The 20,627-nt window shown below is 39.3% G+C and overlaps 1 protein-coding gene across 2 annotated transcripts in view; it reads left to right on the top strand.

Annotated features, from left to right (window-relative positions):
• Nucleotides 1–1,591, top strand: part of LOC105061538 (uncharacterized) — a 63,666-nt gene extending 62,075 nt beyond the window's left edge. For both annotated transcript variants that reach the window (XM_010945619.4, XM_010945617.4), the window contains 3 exons: nt 196–272; nt 1,047–1,120; nt 1,392–1,591. In XM_010945619.4, coding sequence (XP_010943921.1) covers nt 196–272; nt 1,047–1,120; nt 1,392–1,411 — 171 coding nt within the window. In that variant the 3' untranslated portion in view covers nt 1,412–1,591. The remainder of the gene's footprint in view (nt 1–195; nt 273–1,046; nt 1,121–1,391) is intronic.
• Nucleotides 1,592–20,627: the final 19,036 nt, after the last annotated feature.

Below are 20,627 nucleotides of genomic sequence, written 5' to 3'. Positions count from 1 at the left end.
TGCATTCACTAAAGAAATGCAACATGTTGACCATGTCTAGGATTATATCCATAATGTTTACATCTTCATTGAAACATTTTATGTTTGCATATTTTGAGATGCTATATGTATTATGCCTGCCCTCTGCATTTTCTTGTGATTTGTCTTGTTCTAATTGCTGGAACTATTGTTTAATGTTTCTCTTGTTCACATTAGAGCTTTGACAAGAACAAGATGGGAATGGTTCGGTTGGACGAGTTCATTTCACTTTGTATTTTTGTACAGTCAGCTTGGTATGTGAATTCATATGCCTTAAAAGAAACTAGTTAGTTGTTCTTTGTTACATAATATATATTCCTTTTTCATTTTCATCGTTATGTTTGTTAGATAGACCAGTTCATGTTGTTTTGTTAGGATCTCTACTTCTGACAGAGCACCTTGAATTCATTTTGCTTCTGGGGCAGTAGCAGCATCTTCATTCTACCTATGAACCTAAGTCTATTTTGACATTCTGTATATAAATTGTAGTAACTTGATATGAACCTCTTTAGAGTTCTTCTTCATTATATAATATATTTCTTTCTTTATTTTCGTCTGCTTTTATTCAATGAGCAAATGCTGTTTGTTTCTTCTGGAATTCAATTTATGATGGAACATATAGCCTCGCTCTGTTACATTTGGAGGGGATTGCTATATTCCATCAAGTTAAGATGCATCATAAACCAGTTGTCGAAGCAAATACTCTCTAAACAATTTAACATGAACTGGAATGTTGTATAGAATATAGATTAACATAAAAGAAGCGTTTGAAGAGCTTAAATCTTCTTTGTCAAAGCCGACCAAATATGTTATAGAGTACCCTTTTTTTTAAGAAAAAAGGTAAATACATGCAGTAGTGTCATGATGTCTCCATGCCCTCTCCATAATGTGCAGTCTATACATGGATACATTGTCAATATTTGAACTTGCTTTGCATACATTGTCAATATTTGAACTTGCTTTGCATATCCTGTAATTTGATTGCACTAGCTTGATTTAATCTTCATCGCTAACTCATTTACTTGCAGCAATTTGTTCAATTCTTTCGATACACCTAAGCAGGGAAGAGTGACATTGGATTTCAACCAGTTTGTTTACTGCAGTAAGTGTTTGTTAAGTTGGTCCAGCAACTTTTATAGGTCTTCTGTTCTTTTTCCTACATCTCTTTGATGTTATGCAAAATTCATTTTTGGTCAGTAATACACAACTATCATCCCTAGAATCATGTACGTGAGTGCTATACTGATTTAAATGGCTTCTTATTGCATTAATGAAGGCTACAGCTAGTGCTGCATTCATTATCCTGAACAGGATGTGCCCCAGATGGCAATTCCTGATGTTAACATTTTCTATATTATTGCTTTTTTGTGCAGCGGCGAACTGCAGGATATAGAAACTGCTGATTGTCTTTGGCTCAGCATCTGGCTGTGTTTTAATACTGCAAACTCTCTTGTACACTAATCTTGTATTGTGTGCCGTTCTTATTGTCATGTTAAATTGTTTACTGTACAGTTTAGATATATCTACATTGTTGTAAAACCCCTGATAATGCTTCATCTGTTACATTTGCAAAGTTGCTGAGTTATGTAAACACTGTGCGGTTACGATACATGGGCGTAAAGAGTAGGCTTTGCGCATACCACGCAATTCAATGATCTTAGCTGCCAAACCAAACTATAAAACATTTGATATAAACGTCTAAAATGTCTGTACAGGAAATCATGGGTTTGGGAACGTCTTGCTTATGCATTAAGTTTTCTGAAATATATAGTTCCAATGAAACAACTTAGTATGTTGATCTTGAACAACTTGATGGTAGGCTAAGGATTTCCAGAACATATCATTTTTTATATACACATTTATAATATTTCAAAGATTATATTTTGGATTTGTAACTTGGATCATTAAATTTTGTGGGGGCTATGTAAGTCCTCTCTTTACACCTTGTGTGCATTGTAACTGTATCCATGTAAACATGACCAAATTATCTCCTTCGTTGACGATGGTCGTGGGTTCATTTCTGACTATAGGACTATTTCTTATGGCCATCAATTGTAGTGTTTTCAAAATTCATTTTACACAAAGTTCTTGTTCGAGACATAAAATTAATGAAATAGACAACTCAAAGTCTGAAACCCTTATCTATAAGCTCTCTACTTAGATATATTCTCGGAAAACTAGTCCATGGAGTAAACCATATACGGCTTAAAAATTGAGAGTTGAGAGGTCTGCAGTGGGGAGAGAGGGTCTTACCAGCATCGGTGAATGTAAGTGCAGCAACATAAATGGTGGCAATTTTAGTAAATTAATATTTTTTAAAAATAAATTATCAAAATAATATTTTTTTAAATTATTTATGAAAATGTTGACCAAAATAAAATTGTCTTATGATCGAGTGATTTTCAGTGTTGACTTAGTATTTTTAAAGCCAGTTTGGATAGGCGGTGATCTAAAGTTGCGACTTTTTGGGTTGCCCTATTGTAGGGCAAGCGGCGATCTAAAATTGTCATTTGCTAGGGTGACTATATGAATCGTCTTATTATAGGATAATTTTTTGGATTGCCCTATTATAGGGTAACTCGTAGAGTTGTCGTATGATAAAGTGATTTTAAAACTCTCCTCGTCCCATCCGAGTAAAAGGTCATCTTATGAGCATCCTTTTTGAATAGCAAAAATAGGCTTTCTATTTTGGATCCGTGGAGCAACAGATGCTGTCCCATGGGTTGTTTCCTAGTAAAAAGGTTATTTATGGGTCATCTCTTTTTGAATGTCAATCCAAAACTTAGTATGCCATCGTTCGCTTCGAAAAAGAATGATCAAGGGTCGTTCCCTTTTATCCAAAATAGATTTTTTTTTACTTTTAGTTTTTAAAATTTTTGAAATTCTCTAGATAATTCAAAGTCATTTTGAATGAACTTGAGACTTTCGAACAACAATATTTTTACCTCTAATTTGATGAATTTATAATTTTGATCTTCTCTACGCATCTCTATCATTTTAAAAATTCTTAATTCTCTTAAGATATATACTTAAACTTTTCAAAAAAAAAAAAATTAATAGTATTCCTCTCAAATATTTTGAAGCTATCAAAATTAATTCTTGAGACAACAGTGTTAGTCTAATCATATATAAATAATATAACTACTCAATAAATGTTCAATTTACTTGAAGTAGTTCTTGATGTTGTAATGAATCTCTGCATTCCTTCTTTATTTCTGTCAGAAGAAAATTAAGTATGCGGTAGACATCATAATCCATCTAAATTCGTATATGTTATCTGAAAAATCTATTTCTAATTAATATTGCAGGATATCTTAAAGATGGTGGACAATTCCAAATTTCAATCACATAATCTGTATCAAGCACAACAATGATTTTTTTATGGAACCAACAAAAATTTTAACATGTGCATCCAGATAAGAAAAACCTGTAACATTAATTTTAAAATAATGTAAACTAATAGTTGATCATTATAAAATTTATTAACAAAAAAAAATATATAACTATTATAACTATCGGGAGGTGTATATACTAAGGTACTGAGACCTTCTCCGTGTTCACCTCTCGTAGATGCGTGTTATCTCTGGCCGTTATCGTGATGGCTCAAGTACGGTATCAACGATGGAAAGGGAGGTGCTATCATGCTCGGCCTATCGACATGTGTCTAATGTCTGCCTCTGGTCCTCTCATGTATATGATTGACGTGCTGCTCATTGGGTCACTGTGATGTATCTCCTGGCTCACTCATCTTCTTGATATAGATGCATCATCTATCGGGAGATCGAAGTTTGAAAAATCAGGATATAAGGTGTACTGGACAAATGATGAGATATTTGAATCATCCGTCGACGGTGTAGTGTTGAGTCATCTATCCTAAGAGATGACTTGCATAGTATCGATAAGGCCATCCATGATATCGGTAAGCGTTCGATCCTTGCATCCAATAATGATCGAATGGAAGCCGCTCCTTATCCGATGGTATCGTGACGTGATCATCCGAAACTGTCAGTATCAAAGGGTAAACAGATATTATTCATAAGTATAAAAAGAATAACATAGCAAAATGAGACAAAAAGTAAAATATACTTACCACAATATCCATCACGCTGTCCGAAGGATGGAACCTCATCTCTAGCAACTCACTCGTCAATGACGATATGAATTGCCTAGTGATACTCCTATACCACTTCAGATATAGATCATAATGATCCATAATGGGGAGTATAGATGGACCAGCCACAATCAAATCCTTCCATCGCTCTCATGCATCAATATGCTCTCGAACCCAATTATGGCGATGCCGCCCTCATCGATCTAGACTATGGAGGCCATCAGAAGTGTTGTATGGTGGAGGGATGCCCTGATGCATATCAAACTATCGCATCATGCACTCCGAACAATAGATCTCCACGATGTCGAAGCAAATGAGAGGTGTGCATGTCTTCCATACATGCTGATCTGATCAGCATACCTCGGCTATGCAGTCAAGATCTTCGATGTGTAAGGTATCCACACCATCTGATCGTCACGCTACTGGTCAAGCTGATCCTCATAGTATATGACTATGTAGCACTGGATTGCTTGCACCAGTCAATCGAGTCCTCCATCTCTCCTAAACAAAGTCAATATGTTATTGTGTGAAAACGTATAGTCATTTATCATAAAAAATCAATGCTACTGATTATATACTTGCATCCCAGTAGATCGGTCTGGTCGTGCTGTATCCCGTCAAATAGACCCTCAAAATCAGCATCATCTTCATCTAACGGATCATGTCCTACTGCATCATCTCCCGACGTCGGCTGGTGGGTTGCTATTCTGGGGAGCACCCTATTTGGCCATCTGATATGTAAATGCTCCCATACCCAAAGCTGTAGCAACACCAATGGCCCAGCTATCTCACGTGCATATGATCTAGTGGTCCTACAGAGCTTGCGATACAAGAAGGCTAAAGTAGCACTGTCCCAACTCAACTGTTTATATTTATGGAGATCATATAGCGAGAGTAAGTACAATAACTGCACGTGGGAATCAAACTTATTGATGAACAGATGGCTATTGATAAAGCAAAAAATGAATGCTCGAGCATGTCTCTGCATGGTCTCATCATTTACATCATCCGATAAGTGGTGGAACGTGTCGCAAAGCTAGTGAAATCTCAATAAAGATCCTGACAACATCGTCTCTAGTGGTCTAATCCCAAACAACTCGCAGAGATCCGATCAGATGATCTATATAGTACCGATGATGGCAGGCCCATGGATTCGTAATCCGAGTAGAACCGCAACATCCTACAACATGATCGTCATCTCCCTGATGCGGAGGTGGAAAATGTGAGTCTCTTGATGCTATCACTCTACCATGAGATGAGGGCCCAATCCAGTTGTATATCACATACTCCAAATACTCCATAAAAATCAGCGATATGAAGATATTCTCGGATCCTCTCATGTGGCCACCAGACGTGCATGGCGGTCGAGCCTTTATGTCTATAGCTTAGGGGCCCTGTGTCATGCCCAGAATATATACGATCATTGCAGTGTCGGATCACAGCATGATAGGGTCTGTCGATTCTGGGTGCACATCAGAATTTGAACCTACCATGTCTAAGGCACAAAATGACAAGACGATCTTACAACCAAGAAATATCAAAGATGATAAAAATATTAATAATAGGATAATTTCATAAATTTTTTTAAATATTTATACGACATGATTACATAACCAAAATATTTTAATAGGAACACAAATGATATATAAAGACAGTCTACATAATATGAACAAATAGATAAATCAGTATTGTTAAGGGCATCTGCATTGATTGTACCCTATCTCCGTGTATAGTTCACACCGTACAATATTTTGGCACTCCATTGCATCCATATCATTTAAAATCCTCTTCAATTGTGGATGCCCCTTTTCATGTTGTCTTATGGACGGATGTGGTATGAATCTATGTGCAGTCCACTCAAGCCAATAACAAGGACTCTTTGGGGGATAGAAGGTAGGTGCATATAATTGCTCATAACGTATAATAGTATAACAGTCGTCAACAAATTGCTTCTAATCCAAGTTCTCACTGGTACATACAGTAAACAAATTGAAGTACGGGTAGTGCAGTAACTGCCACTTCTGATATGTGTATGTGCACGTCTCTAAGTCGACTGTCTATATATAATCAGATTCATCGGAGCTATAATACCTTCGTCTCAACTGAATCTCATATAAATCCGATCAGTTATTATGCTTAACGACACCATGAAGTGAAAATTTAGTGTAGGGGCAAAATGGTAATTTTAAAACTTTTCAAAATTACTATTTTACAGTGAAATTATTAATTAATCTCATTAATTAATACTAATTAACCCTACACTAGGATCTAAATATGATACAACAGCATGCATTTAAATTTGAAATTTAAATTTGAATCAGTAAACATTTTACAGTACTGTGTTTAGAACACATCACCTTTTGCGGGTAGTCGATCACCGCAATCTGATCACCGTTGGGGGGCTCTGATCGTCACGTCGCAGCCACACAAATGTCTGGCCTCTGCGGATCGTCCACACGAAGCTCCTGTCTGATCAGCTCCTCACGAATGCTAGTTCGTGATTTCACCCTTTTGATGGCAGATGTTGATCGAACTCCTTCGATCGATGTGTGCCGACTTCTCGGACGCTCCGGATCGTCTGCACAGTTGCTTGAGAGGCTGATGGATCTCTCTCTGAAATTTGGTGGACTCACGACACTCGTGGCACACCAATCTCACTTCCCGAACTCTAGGTAGAAACCCTAGGGTACACACCAAAAACCCTGCGCCCAATTTTCTCTCTTTTCTTTCTTTTTCTCTCGGAAGGTTTTGGATCTTCACCTTGCGCAGAAGCCTTCCTCACGCCTCAAAGTTTCTCTCCTAAATTTTTTACGCACGTCCCACCTTTCTCCTCTTTTTAAAACAACGTCGAACGTGTCTTATCCGCGTGAGAGGATAAAGACAAGAGGTTACACATTTGAATTCAAATCAAATTTGAATTCAAACGAAAACCAACTTATCCCTATCCTTTTGGGTGTGAGAAGAGAAGGGGCGTGGCTCTTTGTGCGTGAAAAATGTTTCACGAGAAACCTTTTCTCGTGTAAGTAATGTGGCGCACAAAATGGATAAGGATGAAAGGGCAAGTGATAAGTTATCCATTCAAATTCAAACATGCTTTGAATTTGAATGGCTAACTAATTATTTTATCCATCCATATGGCGCACAAATGAGGGCGTGGGGAAGGGTTTTGCGTGAGAAAAATTTCACGAGAAGTTTCTTCTCGTGAATTCAAATGGGTGCAAGGAAGTTGGGTGTCGCAAGGAATTTAAAACAAGGTGGTTTGATTCAAATTGAGCCAACCTAGTTTAAAATAGGTTAAGCACAATTAGACCAGATTAAACCCAACATAATTAGACTTAATTAGGCTCAATAAAATCCTAATCAAATCAGGAATTAACTAAACCTAACCCCTGATCAAATCAGGGACTAAACCACCTTAGCGATTAGGTCAACATTTAACCTAATCGGGTCAATCCAAACTGAATCCAATTCAATTTGGACTTGATCCAAAAATAATTACTCAATCAAATTGAGTTAATTAGTGATTAAATCACTAATTAAACCTCTCATAAATATTGAGTCCAAATCTGATGGGAAATCAGGCATCAGAGACCACCGATATGAAACCCTGATCAAAGAGTTCAAATTTCAAATTCAAAATTTGAAATTCAAAATTTTGACCCCGGTACCCAAAATGTGTGGAACTCATGATTAGAGAATCCTAATTCTCAATCATAGAGTCTCAGATAGATAAGACTCATAATCAGCCATCAGATCAGAAAGGAACCTCTAATGTGTGTGACCCCGCAGGTTCGAACCTAAACCGGTAGCACAGGAACCAATTTCTGTACTAATCGAAGTGACCATCTAGCAATGGTACCTGACGACTGGATAGGTCAAATAATCACAATCGCAACATTCAGAACCTACGTGAATATGGTTACCGTATAATTCATCCCTTTTGATCCCTGTGTTTAGGACGACTCAGGGTTAAACTGTCAACCCTGATGATATCATCCGAATCGTGCTCAACTCAATTAGTCCTGTGACTCCTCACTAGGACTATCCTGGCCAAGATTTTGCTAAATTGAAACACGACTGTACACAGCTCCTAAACTGGAGTGGTCAATCCCATCTTGACACACGCACCGACAAGTCAAGTACTTGACTACACCCAGCAACCTTCCGTCACTGAATTAGAAATTCAGGTAGTCCAGTGCCTAAGTGCAGTGAGTTGCTTGCAAGTCACCGTGGCGGTCTCAGGTCGGAGGGACATTTATACCCATATCCCATCGGAGCAAATCTTGACAGCAGAAATAGCTCCGGAGTTGGTCACGTTCAGTGCAGATGTACCATTACATCTCACCTGTATGCCATACCAGTGTCTCCACACTCTTTGGTTATGAGGACAACCAACCCATATGACACACAACGACCTATGCTCGATAAACGTTGTCGTCCTTGGTAACAACGTATCATTTGGTCGCGAACATGTTTAAGGACTAAGCGACAAATCCTCCTTTGTCGAGTCTAAATAGTCCTAAGGACTTCACCACAACACAGGAGTTCATTAGAAGATGAAACATTTGTGATGAAAAAATACCAAAATAACTTTGATTTATTTATAATTCATGTACTAATACAAAAAGGAGCACAACCGTCAACAGGCTGACGATTGGCTTTGGGATACTATTCCCAACACACCATGCTCCTCAAACTTTAGCTGGTGTTTATTTAGCTTTCGTCTAATCTTATCGATGAATATCCTGTCGGCCTCTCTTCTTCATACTGCTATTGCACATCTGATGCTAAACTACTTTGCAAGCATCTGACAGATAGACGAACAAGAGCGTTAACGAACAATAAGCGAGCTTCCTTCAACACTTTATTGAAACTTTTAGATAGATTCATATTCATTATTCCATACCTACATTCATCCGTATCATGCATCGGCGACCATTTATTCTGATTGTCAAGTGGATATGTTTTGAGGTATTGAAAGTAATTGGACCATGTTTTCTCAATATGTTGCATACTTCGATCGAACTTTTAGGATTGGTTTTGCTTTGCGGTTTGATAGAAATAAGTCAAAAATGCCGTATCATATAATCAATCGTTTAGGTTTGTCTCAATATGTCTAAGGCATAATTTGTGATACCCATTTAGTGCTGTCCATCCAATAGATTCATCTGAAACAGCAGCTAATATTCTTTTATGCCGGTTTGAGATTATACCGATCCCCATATGGTTACATGTCATGTAATGGCGCAAATGCCACAAAGCTCTCATCTTCACAAATGGCAAATGCCAGGAGATAGATACTCTCATTTCCATCCCTCCCTACGGCTATCATAAGAGTACCCTTATATCGGCCATATAGATGCGTTGCGTCGTTACTAATTTGTTGGTGGCAGAATTAGAAGCCTTGAATGCATGGATCGAATGCATAAAAAACTCGATGGAGCACCTCTGTGTTTGGTTCTATCATAGGATTTTTTGCAAAATCTATCATGATCCCCTCATTGGCACGACAAACTACAACTAGATAAAGACTCAATGTGTTATAGGACTCCATCTAATCTTCAAACAGCTCGCTAATAATAAATTATTTAGTTATCCATGTCTTTCTGTAAGATGCCTCACACTACTATGTATCACGTACATAAGCCTAGTAGGTTGATATAGATATGGATATTTTTGTCATAACTGATTCTCTAATAATATCGGCAATCATGCATGCATCATGCTGTAGATGATCTCGCATCACATCTGTACTCAAGTATGTATGTGGCCCTTTATATACCGTAATCTTCCATCGGCATCTTGGTTCGATAGTATGCACGAGATGCTAGTTGCAAGTATCAGATTATTTACAGACGATGCTCCATTTAATCCTATATTGACTTGATGACTTTGAAAGGATGGTGGATGCGAATGGCATACTGTTTCATGATGCGTTGGATATATTTTTTTTGACCTGAATACCATTCTCTTTTTGAACTCTTCATTCCCATCAAAGAATGGATGTTTTGGCAACGTTCTATGGGATGCAACCTCATCATCATTGGATGCATCAACCAACCTAAATTCAGGAACAAAGGGTGCCTCATGTGGTGGGACATCCTCTTCTGTACTGAACTCCCCACTATCACTGCCATCAGACTCCGGATCATCATCCTTATCTTCGTTATCAATAGGATTTGGATTATAACTAACAGCAGCTTTATTTTTGAACAAAATTGTATCGACTGCTGTGGTTTTCAATCCTTTAACCCAGGCATGGCATGCATGTGGCTGATTAAGTGGTATAAGATTGTTAGATTCATACTCTATATGCTCCACTGTAGTTACCACATAACTAGGACTAGCCTTCACATCATCAAATGTGGTGTTACTCCAATATTGATACGTAACCTCTGCTCCTACCATGTACTGAGGACTATCAGTTACAGATGTTGCTAGTCCACCAACCGTATATGCTGGAGTGCCTCCATACTCATACCCAGCTTCATCGGCCATTGAAGATGTATCAAGTAGAGATGCCCCTATGCCTGATTGCGCAAGTGGAGCAGATACAGGCTAAGACACACTCACATGCTATTCACCACTATCTGAAACTCCTACCGCTGTCAATTCGATAAAAATTTCAACCGCCAGAAAGCCCTCTGTGATGGGATGCCCAAGATGGTGTACATATTTTGATCATCTTCAATAGGTACGTCAAATACTATGTAGCAGTATGAATCGAAAATCTACATATAAGAAAAACTCTACAGTGATTGGGGTTCTATCTAATGACAGCATAGCAGATCCGCACAAATTTTTGGTATGTTACATTATGGTCTATCATGATCATTCGGGTCCTTCCACCATTATAATATGTACCATTAGTATTACGATTGATCCTCTCATTTCAATGGAAGATAACAGTGACAAGTCTTAAATCTATTTTTTAAAAATTATTGTGTGAAGTAAATGCATAAACATATGAACATATGTTTACTAAGAGGAAGTACTTAACACCGATATTATGAATGGGATCAAATTCTCTACACATGTTGAATAAAAGAACAGGCTAAGATTTTCAAAACGACCAAGACCAATCATTGAGTCTCTAAGTTTGAAAGGCAGACCTAGTGCAAGTCTCACACCATGGATTTGGTGTCATTCATATTATCATGAGAACAGAACCCATAATTTGAAAATTTTTGTCGACAAAGAATAATCCTTTAGATCAAAAATCCTCAAACCCTAAAATTATATCATGCTTTTAGCGAGATTAAGTCTCAAAACCTCAAGGAACCAACTCACACCAAATGCCTTGAGAGAAAACCCCAATCGAACCTAATAAACCCCTCCGATCTCCCTCAAGAGCTCTCCTTCCCCACATATCTCCAAAAAAAAGATGAAATAAAAAGAATAAGAAGCAAAAAGAACAAAATAAATGATCAATCTATGTAGATAAAGGTTTTACCTTCTAATCAGCCGATGGAGAGGAGCTAAGGGAGCCCACCCATGGATGGGAGGTAGGGGAGCTGAGGGAGAGGGAGAGAGACAAAGAGAGGGAGAGATCGATCGTCTGTCCGCCCGCATGAGAGAGAGTAAGAGGAGCTGAAACCCGATCGCAGGGTTTTAAGATAGTAGGGTTTCAAGGTAAAAAGGAAACAGAGAGCACCGAGGGGCTTTAAGGAATAACGCTATTGGGTTTTAGGGGTGTAGGGTGTCTCAGTGAATTGCCCTACCATAGGGCGACTTATATAGTCACCTTATGGTAAGGTGACCCATGAAGTTGCCTTATGGTAAGGCTACTTATATAGTCATCCTATCATAGGACTACTTTATACTGACCATGCTATCCCTTCATATCTCACCAGCTGACGTTGCATGGCTGAGTTAGCATAAAAAATCATTCTATGATAGGATGACTTTGTCTGCGGATAATAATTCCATAAATAGCTTAAAAAAAATATTATTTTGATAATTTATTTTAAAATAAATATTATTTTGATAAAAAAACCCATAAATCATATTTCCGTAGGAATGTGGTGTCCTATATATTTGGGATTGCATCGTCCAAGGACAAATTCCTCTTCCAATCACCGCCCCTTTCCTCCATTTCATCTATTTCCTTTCCTCGCTCCCAAACGGGCCGTAAATAATCTAAATACCAGGAGTTGTGCAATACCTCAATCTTGTGATTCGCCCTGCAGTCAACCACACGATCTGCATAGCTAATGATCATCCACAAGACACCTGGCTGTCTCTAAGTTGGTTTCCCAATTCTTGGTATCATGGCCTATATCTCTTGTGCTTTTGGCTCGGTTAGCATGTGAACCATCAGTTTCGCCACTGCCTCGTCACATAAAAGCGATGATTGTTAGGACAAAACCCTCCAGGACCAAATGGCCCATGTACATCGATAATGATGTTTGATGTGGGAGCATCCAGGACATACATTCAGGCTACACCGATTGTGGATCCCATATGTCTGGGTTTTGGGATAACTATTTTTGATGATTAATTATTTTTCCATCTTAGTTAGGAAAGTTGTTGTTATTACTTATAGAGAGTTTTGATTTTTTGCGATCTTTTTTGAGAATTTTTAATATTGTTAGGAACATTAGTAGTTAGAATTTTTGAGTTAGAATAGAATTTGGAATCCCACATTGAAATATTAAAAAAAATCATCCACATGTACTATTTATAAACTAGGGTTCCGTCTCAGGAATCTCAATCGGGTGGGAGGCTTGGAGCGGCTGAACAAGAAAGCTTAGATGATGGTTCGGGTGTTGTGATTGTGCTTCATAATGGAGAAATTTAGGCCATGTGGCTCCCGTCCCTATTTCCCAACATCTCATGCTGCACACAGAGGCTTCTCCATTGAAAAGTCTTTATTTTAATATATATATTAGATATCTTCACCAAAGTTGCTCTTGAATCAATTCTAAAAATATGAAAATCCTTGGGTAATGGTGAGGAGTGATACTTTGTAGCATTTTATGGCCTCCTCTTGAACCAAGGTGTGGTAAATTAAATTATCCGAATTGCTTTTACCTCTTTCAATCGTGACGCAAATGATGTGTCCAGTTTTGGAGCCATGCTGTTGTTTTACAGGATTAGGCGAATCTAGGCTTAGCCTTTTGCTTTGAGGCTTGGCCTGCTCTATAACTCTTTCTGCAACTAGCCTCGCCTCGACGTGCACAAATTGTTAGCAACCTCTTTGCTGCGACGCGGGACCGATTCTCCACCCAATCCCACACAACTATATGATGACCAATCATCAGCTTGTGGTGCCACAAAGATGAAAAATAAAAGACCGATCGACACCGTATCACACGTCCCTTTCGGTTCTCCCAATTTCTGGTCCAGGATTTTTGGCCCAGGCTTTCTTTCTTTCCTGCTTGGGCCCATTAGTTGGGCAGTTGGATTTTGAGTTAGCAAATAGATCCAAGGCTTCCAATAATGCCATAATCTCATTACAAGAGCCCCTTGTTGTTATCAATTTAATTACTACAATGATCATTGTTTGTGAGATTTTTTACCCAATTTACTGTTATTTTTAAAATTATTTATCGAAATAATATTTCTTAAAAAATATTTATCAAACTATTGCCCACAAAAAAATCATCCTATGATAGGATGACTTTAGTTGCCGTCTGCACCCCCCTCCACGCCATGTGGGAGGGTGTGAGGTGGTGAGTCAGCTGATAATATCGACATTTGAAAGGACGACTTTCATAGTTGCTTTATGGAAGGGCGACTTTTATAGTCACCTTATGGAAGGGCGACTATATCAGTCGTCCTTTCAACCGGCGATTATAAAATTCATCCTTCCAAACGCCGACTCTTAAGGGACTTATCCAAAAAATAAATAAAAACCACAGTCGGCTCCCCTCTTCCCCATGACAAACCCCACAGTCAGCCCCCCTCCTCCTGACGATACTCGATCTCCCCTCGAACGACACTCGGTCCCCCCTCCTCCCCTCGATACTCGATCCCCCCTCCTCCCCACACGATCTCTCCTCTCGGTCCCCTCCTCCTCGCGCGATCTCTCTCTCTCTCGATTCCCCCTCCTCCTCGTGCGATCTCCACAGCTCGGTGCCCCCTCCTCCCCACACGATCTCTCCCTCTCGATCCCCCCTCCTCCTTGCGCGAACCCCACCGCTCCTCTTGGTCCCCGATGCGAACACCCCGCCTTAGTCCCTTGCGGCCGTCCCCCTCCTCTCTGGTGGCCCTCCCTCCTCTCAACGCAAGAACTCCGGTCCCCTCCTCTCCGATGTACATCTCCGTACTGCAGCCAGCATTCCTTAAGGATAATTTTTTTTTTTTTATTTTTATGATTTATTTTTTATTTAAATTATAAATTTATTTTTATAATAATTAACATAAATATAATTTTTATTTATAAATAAATTATCAAAATAATTTTCTACTTGAAATTATTTGGATGGTTGGGCCCAAAATCTGTGGCCCAACCATTAAGTTTATATTTTTTTAAACTTTTATATTACATTAAACCATAGATCCATCTTTTGATTAATGTACATATTCTAAAATATCCGTATAATTATATTTTTTTATACGGATAGGAGAATTATGTACATTGATCAATTGATTGTCTAGTTTGGATAGTTTGAGAATTATAATTAATTCTATAGGTAATTATGGTAATTAATTGATGCACAATAGGAGCCAAAAGAAATTTTGGATAGTATTTTTCTTTAGTTCTCCTTACACATTTTCAGCCATGTGGGTAGAACTAAGAAAAAATACTGCCGAAATTATTTTGGGCCCCTATTGTACATCGGTTGATTATCATAATTACCTATAGAATTAATACAGTTTTTGAATTGATAGGACCTAACATTACCTAGTAGTAGATAGCAATAAGATATATTTATTAAAGTCATTTGAAATATTAAATACTTTCTTCCTAGTGAACATCTGTTTATTTGTTCATGCAGTTACTTTTCATAATAATTTTCAATAAAATTTTCAACAAAATGGATCCAAGCCTTGTCACTGTTATCTTACATTGGGATGGAAAGATCAGTCATAATGCTAACGATGCATATTATGATGGTGGAAGGATCCAGATGACAATGGTGGATCGAAATGCAACATATGTGAAACTTGTGCGAGTTTGCTATGCTGTCACCAGATGGAACCCTAATCACTGTGGAGTTTTTCTATTATGTAGATTTTCGATGCATACTATTGGACAGTATTTGGCTGTACCTATTGAAGATGATCAGAACACTAATATCATCTTGAGCATCCCATCAGAGGAGATTTTTCAAACTGTTAAAATTTTTATTCAGCCGGTAGCGATAGGAGTTTCAGATGATGATGAACAGGGTGGTGATAAACAGCATGTTAGTATGTCTCAGGCTATATCTGCCCTACTTATGTAATCGAAGATGGATGGTTCTCTATCTGATGTAGCTCCAATGATCGATGAAACGGATATCAGTACGAACGCACCCCTATATGTACCATTGGTGGACCAGCAGCATCCGTGACCAGTAATCCTCAGTACATAGTAGATATAGAGTCTGCATATCAATATTCATATAACACCGTATTTGATGATACGAGTGTCAGTCCTAGTTATGTGATAGCTACCGTGGAGCACGTGAAGCACGAATTTGATCCTGTATCACTTAATCAACCACATACAATACGTGCTGGACTAAGAGGATTGGAAACTACAATAGCTGAGATAACTTTATTTGAAAATGAAGCCGCTGTTGGTTATGATCCTAATTCTACTAATGACGAAGATAAGGATAATGATGTAGAGTCTGATGGCAGTGATAGTGAAGAATCTAGTGCAGAAGAGGATGTCCCCACCACATAAGGTACCCCTTGTTCCTAAATTTGGGCTAGTTGATGCATCCGATGACGATGAGGCTGCATCTTATGAAGCATTGCCAGAACATCTATTATTTGGTGGGAATGAAAAGTTAAGAAAAGAAATGGTATTTGGGTCGAAAGGACAAGTCCAATGTGTCATGAAATAATATGTCATTCACACCCACCATCCTTTCAAAGTCATCGAGTCAGATAGGGTTAAATGGAGCGTCATGTGTAAACTGTTTGATATTTACAGTTAGCATCTCCGTGCATTCCTTCAGACCAAGACGCAGTGATGGAAGATTACGGTATATAAAGGGCCACATACATGCTTGAATACAGATATAATGTGAGATCATCCACGGCTTGATGCATGCATGATTACTGATGTCATTAGAGGATCAGTTAGAGCAGAGATATCCATATCCATATCAGCCTGCCAGACTTATGTACATGATGCATGACAGTGCGAGGCATCTTATAGAAAGATGTAGATAGCTAAACAACTTGTTATGGATGAGCTGTTTGGAGATTGGACAGAGTTCTATATGAAGCGAAAATTTAGTGCAGGGGCAAAATGGTAATTTTAAAACTTTTTCAAAATTACTATTTTACAGCGGAATTATTAATTAATCTCATTAATTAATACTAATTAACCCTACACTAGGATCTAAATATGATACAACAGCATGCATTTAAATTTGAAATTCAAATTTGAATCAGTAAACGTTTTACAGTACTGTGTTCAGAACACATCACCTTTTGCGGGTAGTCGATCACCGCAATCTGATCACCGTCAGAGGGCTCTGATCGCCATGTCACAGCCACCCAACTGTCTGACCTCTGCGGATCGTCCACACGAAGCTCCCGTCTGATCAGCTCCTCACGAATGCTAGTTCGTGATTTCACTCTTTTGATGGCAGATGTTGATCGAACTCCTTCGATCGATGTGTGCCGACTTCTCGGATGCTCCGGATCGTCTGCACAGTTACTTGAGAGGCTGATGGATCTCTCTCTGAAATTTGGTGGACTCACAACACTCGTGGCACACCAATCTCACTTCCCGAACCCTAGGTAGAAACCCTAGGGTACACACCAAAAACCATGCGCCCAATTTTCTCTCTTTTCTTTCTTTTTCTCTCGGAAGGTTTTGGACCTTCATCTTGGCAGAAGCCTTCCTCACGCCCCAAAGTTTCTCTCCTAATTTTTCTATGCACGTCCCACCTTTCTCCTCTTTTTAAAACAACATCGAACGTGTCTTATCCGCGTGAGAGGATAAAGACAAGAGGTTACACATTTGAATTCAAATCAAATTTGAATTCAAACGAAAACCAACTTATCCCTATCCTTTTGGGCGTGAGAAGAGAAGGGGCGTGGCTCTTTGTGCGTGGAAAAGTTTCACGAGAAACCTTTTCTCGTGTAAGTAATGTGGCGCACAAAATGGATAAGGATGAAAGGGCAAGTGATAAGTTATCCATTCAAATTCAAACATGCTTTGAATTTGAATGGCTAACTAATTATTTTATCCATCCATATGGCGCACAAATGAGGATGTGGGGAAGGGTTTTGCGTGAGAAAAATTTCACGAGAAGTTTCTTCTCGTGAATTCAAATGGGTGCAAGGAAGTTGGGTGACGCAGGGAATTTAAAACAAGGTGGTTTGATTCAAATTGAGCCAACCTAGTTTAAAATAGGTTGAGCACAATTAGACCAAATTAAACCCAACATAATTAGGCTTAATTAGGCTTAATAAAATCTTAATCAAATCAGAAATTAACTAAACCTAACCCCTGATCAAATCAGGGACTAAACCACCTTAGCGATTAGTTCAACATTTAACCTAATCGGGTCAATCCAAACTGAATCCAATTCAATTGGACTTGATCCAAAAATAATTACTCAATCAAATTGAGTTAATTAGTGATTAAATCACTAATTAAACCTTTCATAAATATTGAGTCCAAATCTGATGGGCAATCAGGCATCAGAGACCATCGATATGAAACCCTGATCAAAGAGTTCAAATTTCAAATTCAAAATTTGAAATTCAAAATTTTGACCCCGGTACCCAAAATGTGTGGAACTCATGATTAGAGAATCCTAATTCTCAATCATAGAGCCCCAGATAGATAAGACTCATAATCAGCCATCAGATCAGAAAGGAACCTCTAATGTGTGTGACCCCGCAGGTTCGAACCTAAGCCGGTAGCACAGGAACCAATTTCTGTACTAATCGAAGTGACCATCTAGCAATGGTACCCGACGACCGGATAGGTCGAATAATCGCAATCGCAACATTCAGAACCTACGTGAGTATGGTTACCGTATAATTCATCCCTTTTGACCCATGTGTTTAGGATGACTCAGGGTTAAACTGTCAACCCTGATGATATCATCCGAATCGTGCTCAACTCAATTAGTCCTGTGACTCCTCACTAGGACTACCCTGGCCAAGGTTTTGCTAAATTGAAACACGACTGTACACAGCTCCTAAACTGGAGTGGTCAATCCCATCTTGACACACGCACCGACAAGTCAAGTACTTGACTACACCCAGCAACCTTCCATCACTGAATTAGAAATTCAGGTAGTCCAGTGCCTAAGTGCAGTGAGTTGCTTGCAAGTCACCGTGGCGGTCTCAGGTCGGAGGGACATTTATACCCATATCCCATCGGAGCAAATCTTGACAGCAGAAATAGCTCCGGAGTTGGTCACGTTCAGTGCAGATGTACCATTACATCTCACCTGTATGCCATACCAGTGTCTCCACACTCTTTGGTTATGAGGACAACCAACCCATATGGCACACAACGACCTATGCTCGATAAATTGTCGTCCTTGGTAACAACGTATCATTTGGTCGCGAACATGTTTAAGGACTAAACGACAAATCCTCCTTTGTCGAGTCTAAATAGTCCTAAGGACTTCACCACAACACAGGAGTTCATTAGAAGATGAAACATTTGTGATGAAAAAATATCAAAATAACTTTTATTTATTTATAATTCATGTACTAATACAAAAGGAGCACAACCGTCAACAGGCTGACGATTGGCTTTGGGACACTATTCCCAACAATCTCCCACTTGGCCTAAAGCCTATCGGTGCAGTATCTAATACCCATCTTCGACTTGTAGTCGTTGAACTCCTTCACCGCAATGGCTTTAGTGAATGGGTCGGCCAGGTTCTCCTTCCCGTCGATCTTCTGAAGGTCGACGTCACCTCGATCCACTATCTCCCGGATGAGATGGTAGCGGCGCAGAATATGCTTCGTCCGCTGGTGTGCCTTTGGTTCCTTCACCTGAGCAATGGCTCCAGAGCTGTCGCAGTAGAGCAGAACTGGACCAACAAGGGAGGGTGCTACTCCGAGCTCGGTGATGAATTTTCTCAGCCACACCGCTTCTTTGGCAGCATCTGATGCAGCAATATACTCTGCCTCGCATACTGAATCAGCCACAGTGTGCTGCTTGGAACTCTTCCAGCAGACAGCCCCACCATTAAGGGTAAAAATAAATCCTGACACACTCTTGCTATCATCTCGATCAGACTGGAAACTAGAGTCTGTAAACCCTATAAGTCTCAAGTCCGATTCACCATATATAAGCCACTGGTCCTTAGTATTTCTCAAATACTTCAGGATGGTTTTAACAACCTTCCAGTGATTCTCTCCTGGATCAGATTGGTATCTACTCACTACCCCTAGTGAGTATGCCACATCTGGTCGTGTACATGTCATGGCGTACATGATAGATCCCACTGCCGAAGCATATGGAATCCTACCCATACGCTCTCTCTCTTGAGGTGTTGTCGGACAATCCCTCTTCGAGAGAGAAATTCCATGGCCTATCGGTAGATAGCCTTTCTTGAAATTTTCCATGCTGAACCTTTTCAGCATAGTATCAATGTACGTGGACTGGGATAAGCCAAGCAACTTTTTGGATCTATCCCTATAGATCCTCATCCCTAGGATGTAGGAAGCTTCTCCCAGATCCTTCATGGAGAACTGTGACGATAGCCAAATCTTTATTCCCTGTAATGCAGGGACATCATTCCCGATTAAGAGAATGTCATCCACATACAATACAAGAAATACTACTGCTGGACCATTAGCCCACTTATAAATGCAGGGTTCTTCTCCGTTCTTAACGAAGCCATACGTTTTGATCGTCCTATCAAAACGTATGTTTCAACTCCGAGATGCCTGCTTAAGTCCATAAATGGACCTCTGTAGCTTGCACACCTTAGACTCATCTGTGGATGTGAACCATTCAGGTTGTATCATATACACCTCTTCGTCCAGCTCTCCATTTAGGAAAGCTGTCTTCACATCCATCTGCCAGATTTCATAGTCCAGATGGGCAGCTATCGCAAGCATAATCCAAATGGACTTGAGCATTGCCACAGGAGAAAACGTCTCGTCATAGTCTATACCATAACGTTGACGATATCCCTTGGCAACCAGACGGGCTTTATAGGTCTCCACCTTTCCGTCTGCGCCCCTCTTCCTTTTGAAGACCCACTTACACCCTATGGGTTTTACTCCTTCGGGTGGGTCAACCAATGTCCACACATCGTTGACCTTCATGGACTCTATTTCGGATTTCATGGCCTCTAGCCATTTCTCAGAGTCAGGTCTCTGCATTGCATCCATGTAGGTGATCGGA

This window comes from Elaeis guineensis, chromosome 11, assembly GCF_000442705.2.
Source record: "Elaeis guineensis isolate ETL-2024a chromosome 11, EG11, whole genome shotgun sequence".
In the NCBI taxonomy this organism is placed as follows: domain Eukaryota; kingdom Viridiplantae; phylum Streptophyta; class Magnoliopsida; order Arecales; family Arecaceae; genus Elaeis; species Elaeis guineensis.
The sequence above is the reverse complement of the archived record's forward strand: the minus strand, read 5'-3'. Positions and strand labels throughout refer to the sequence as shown.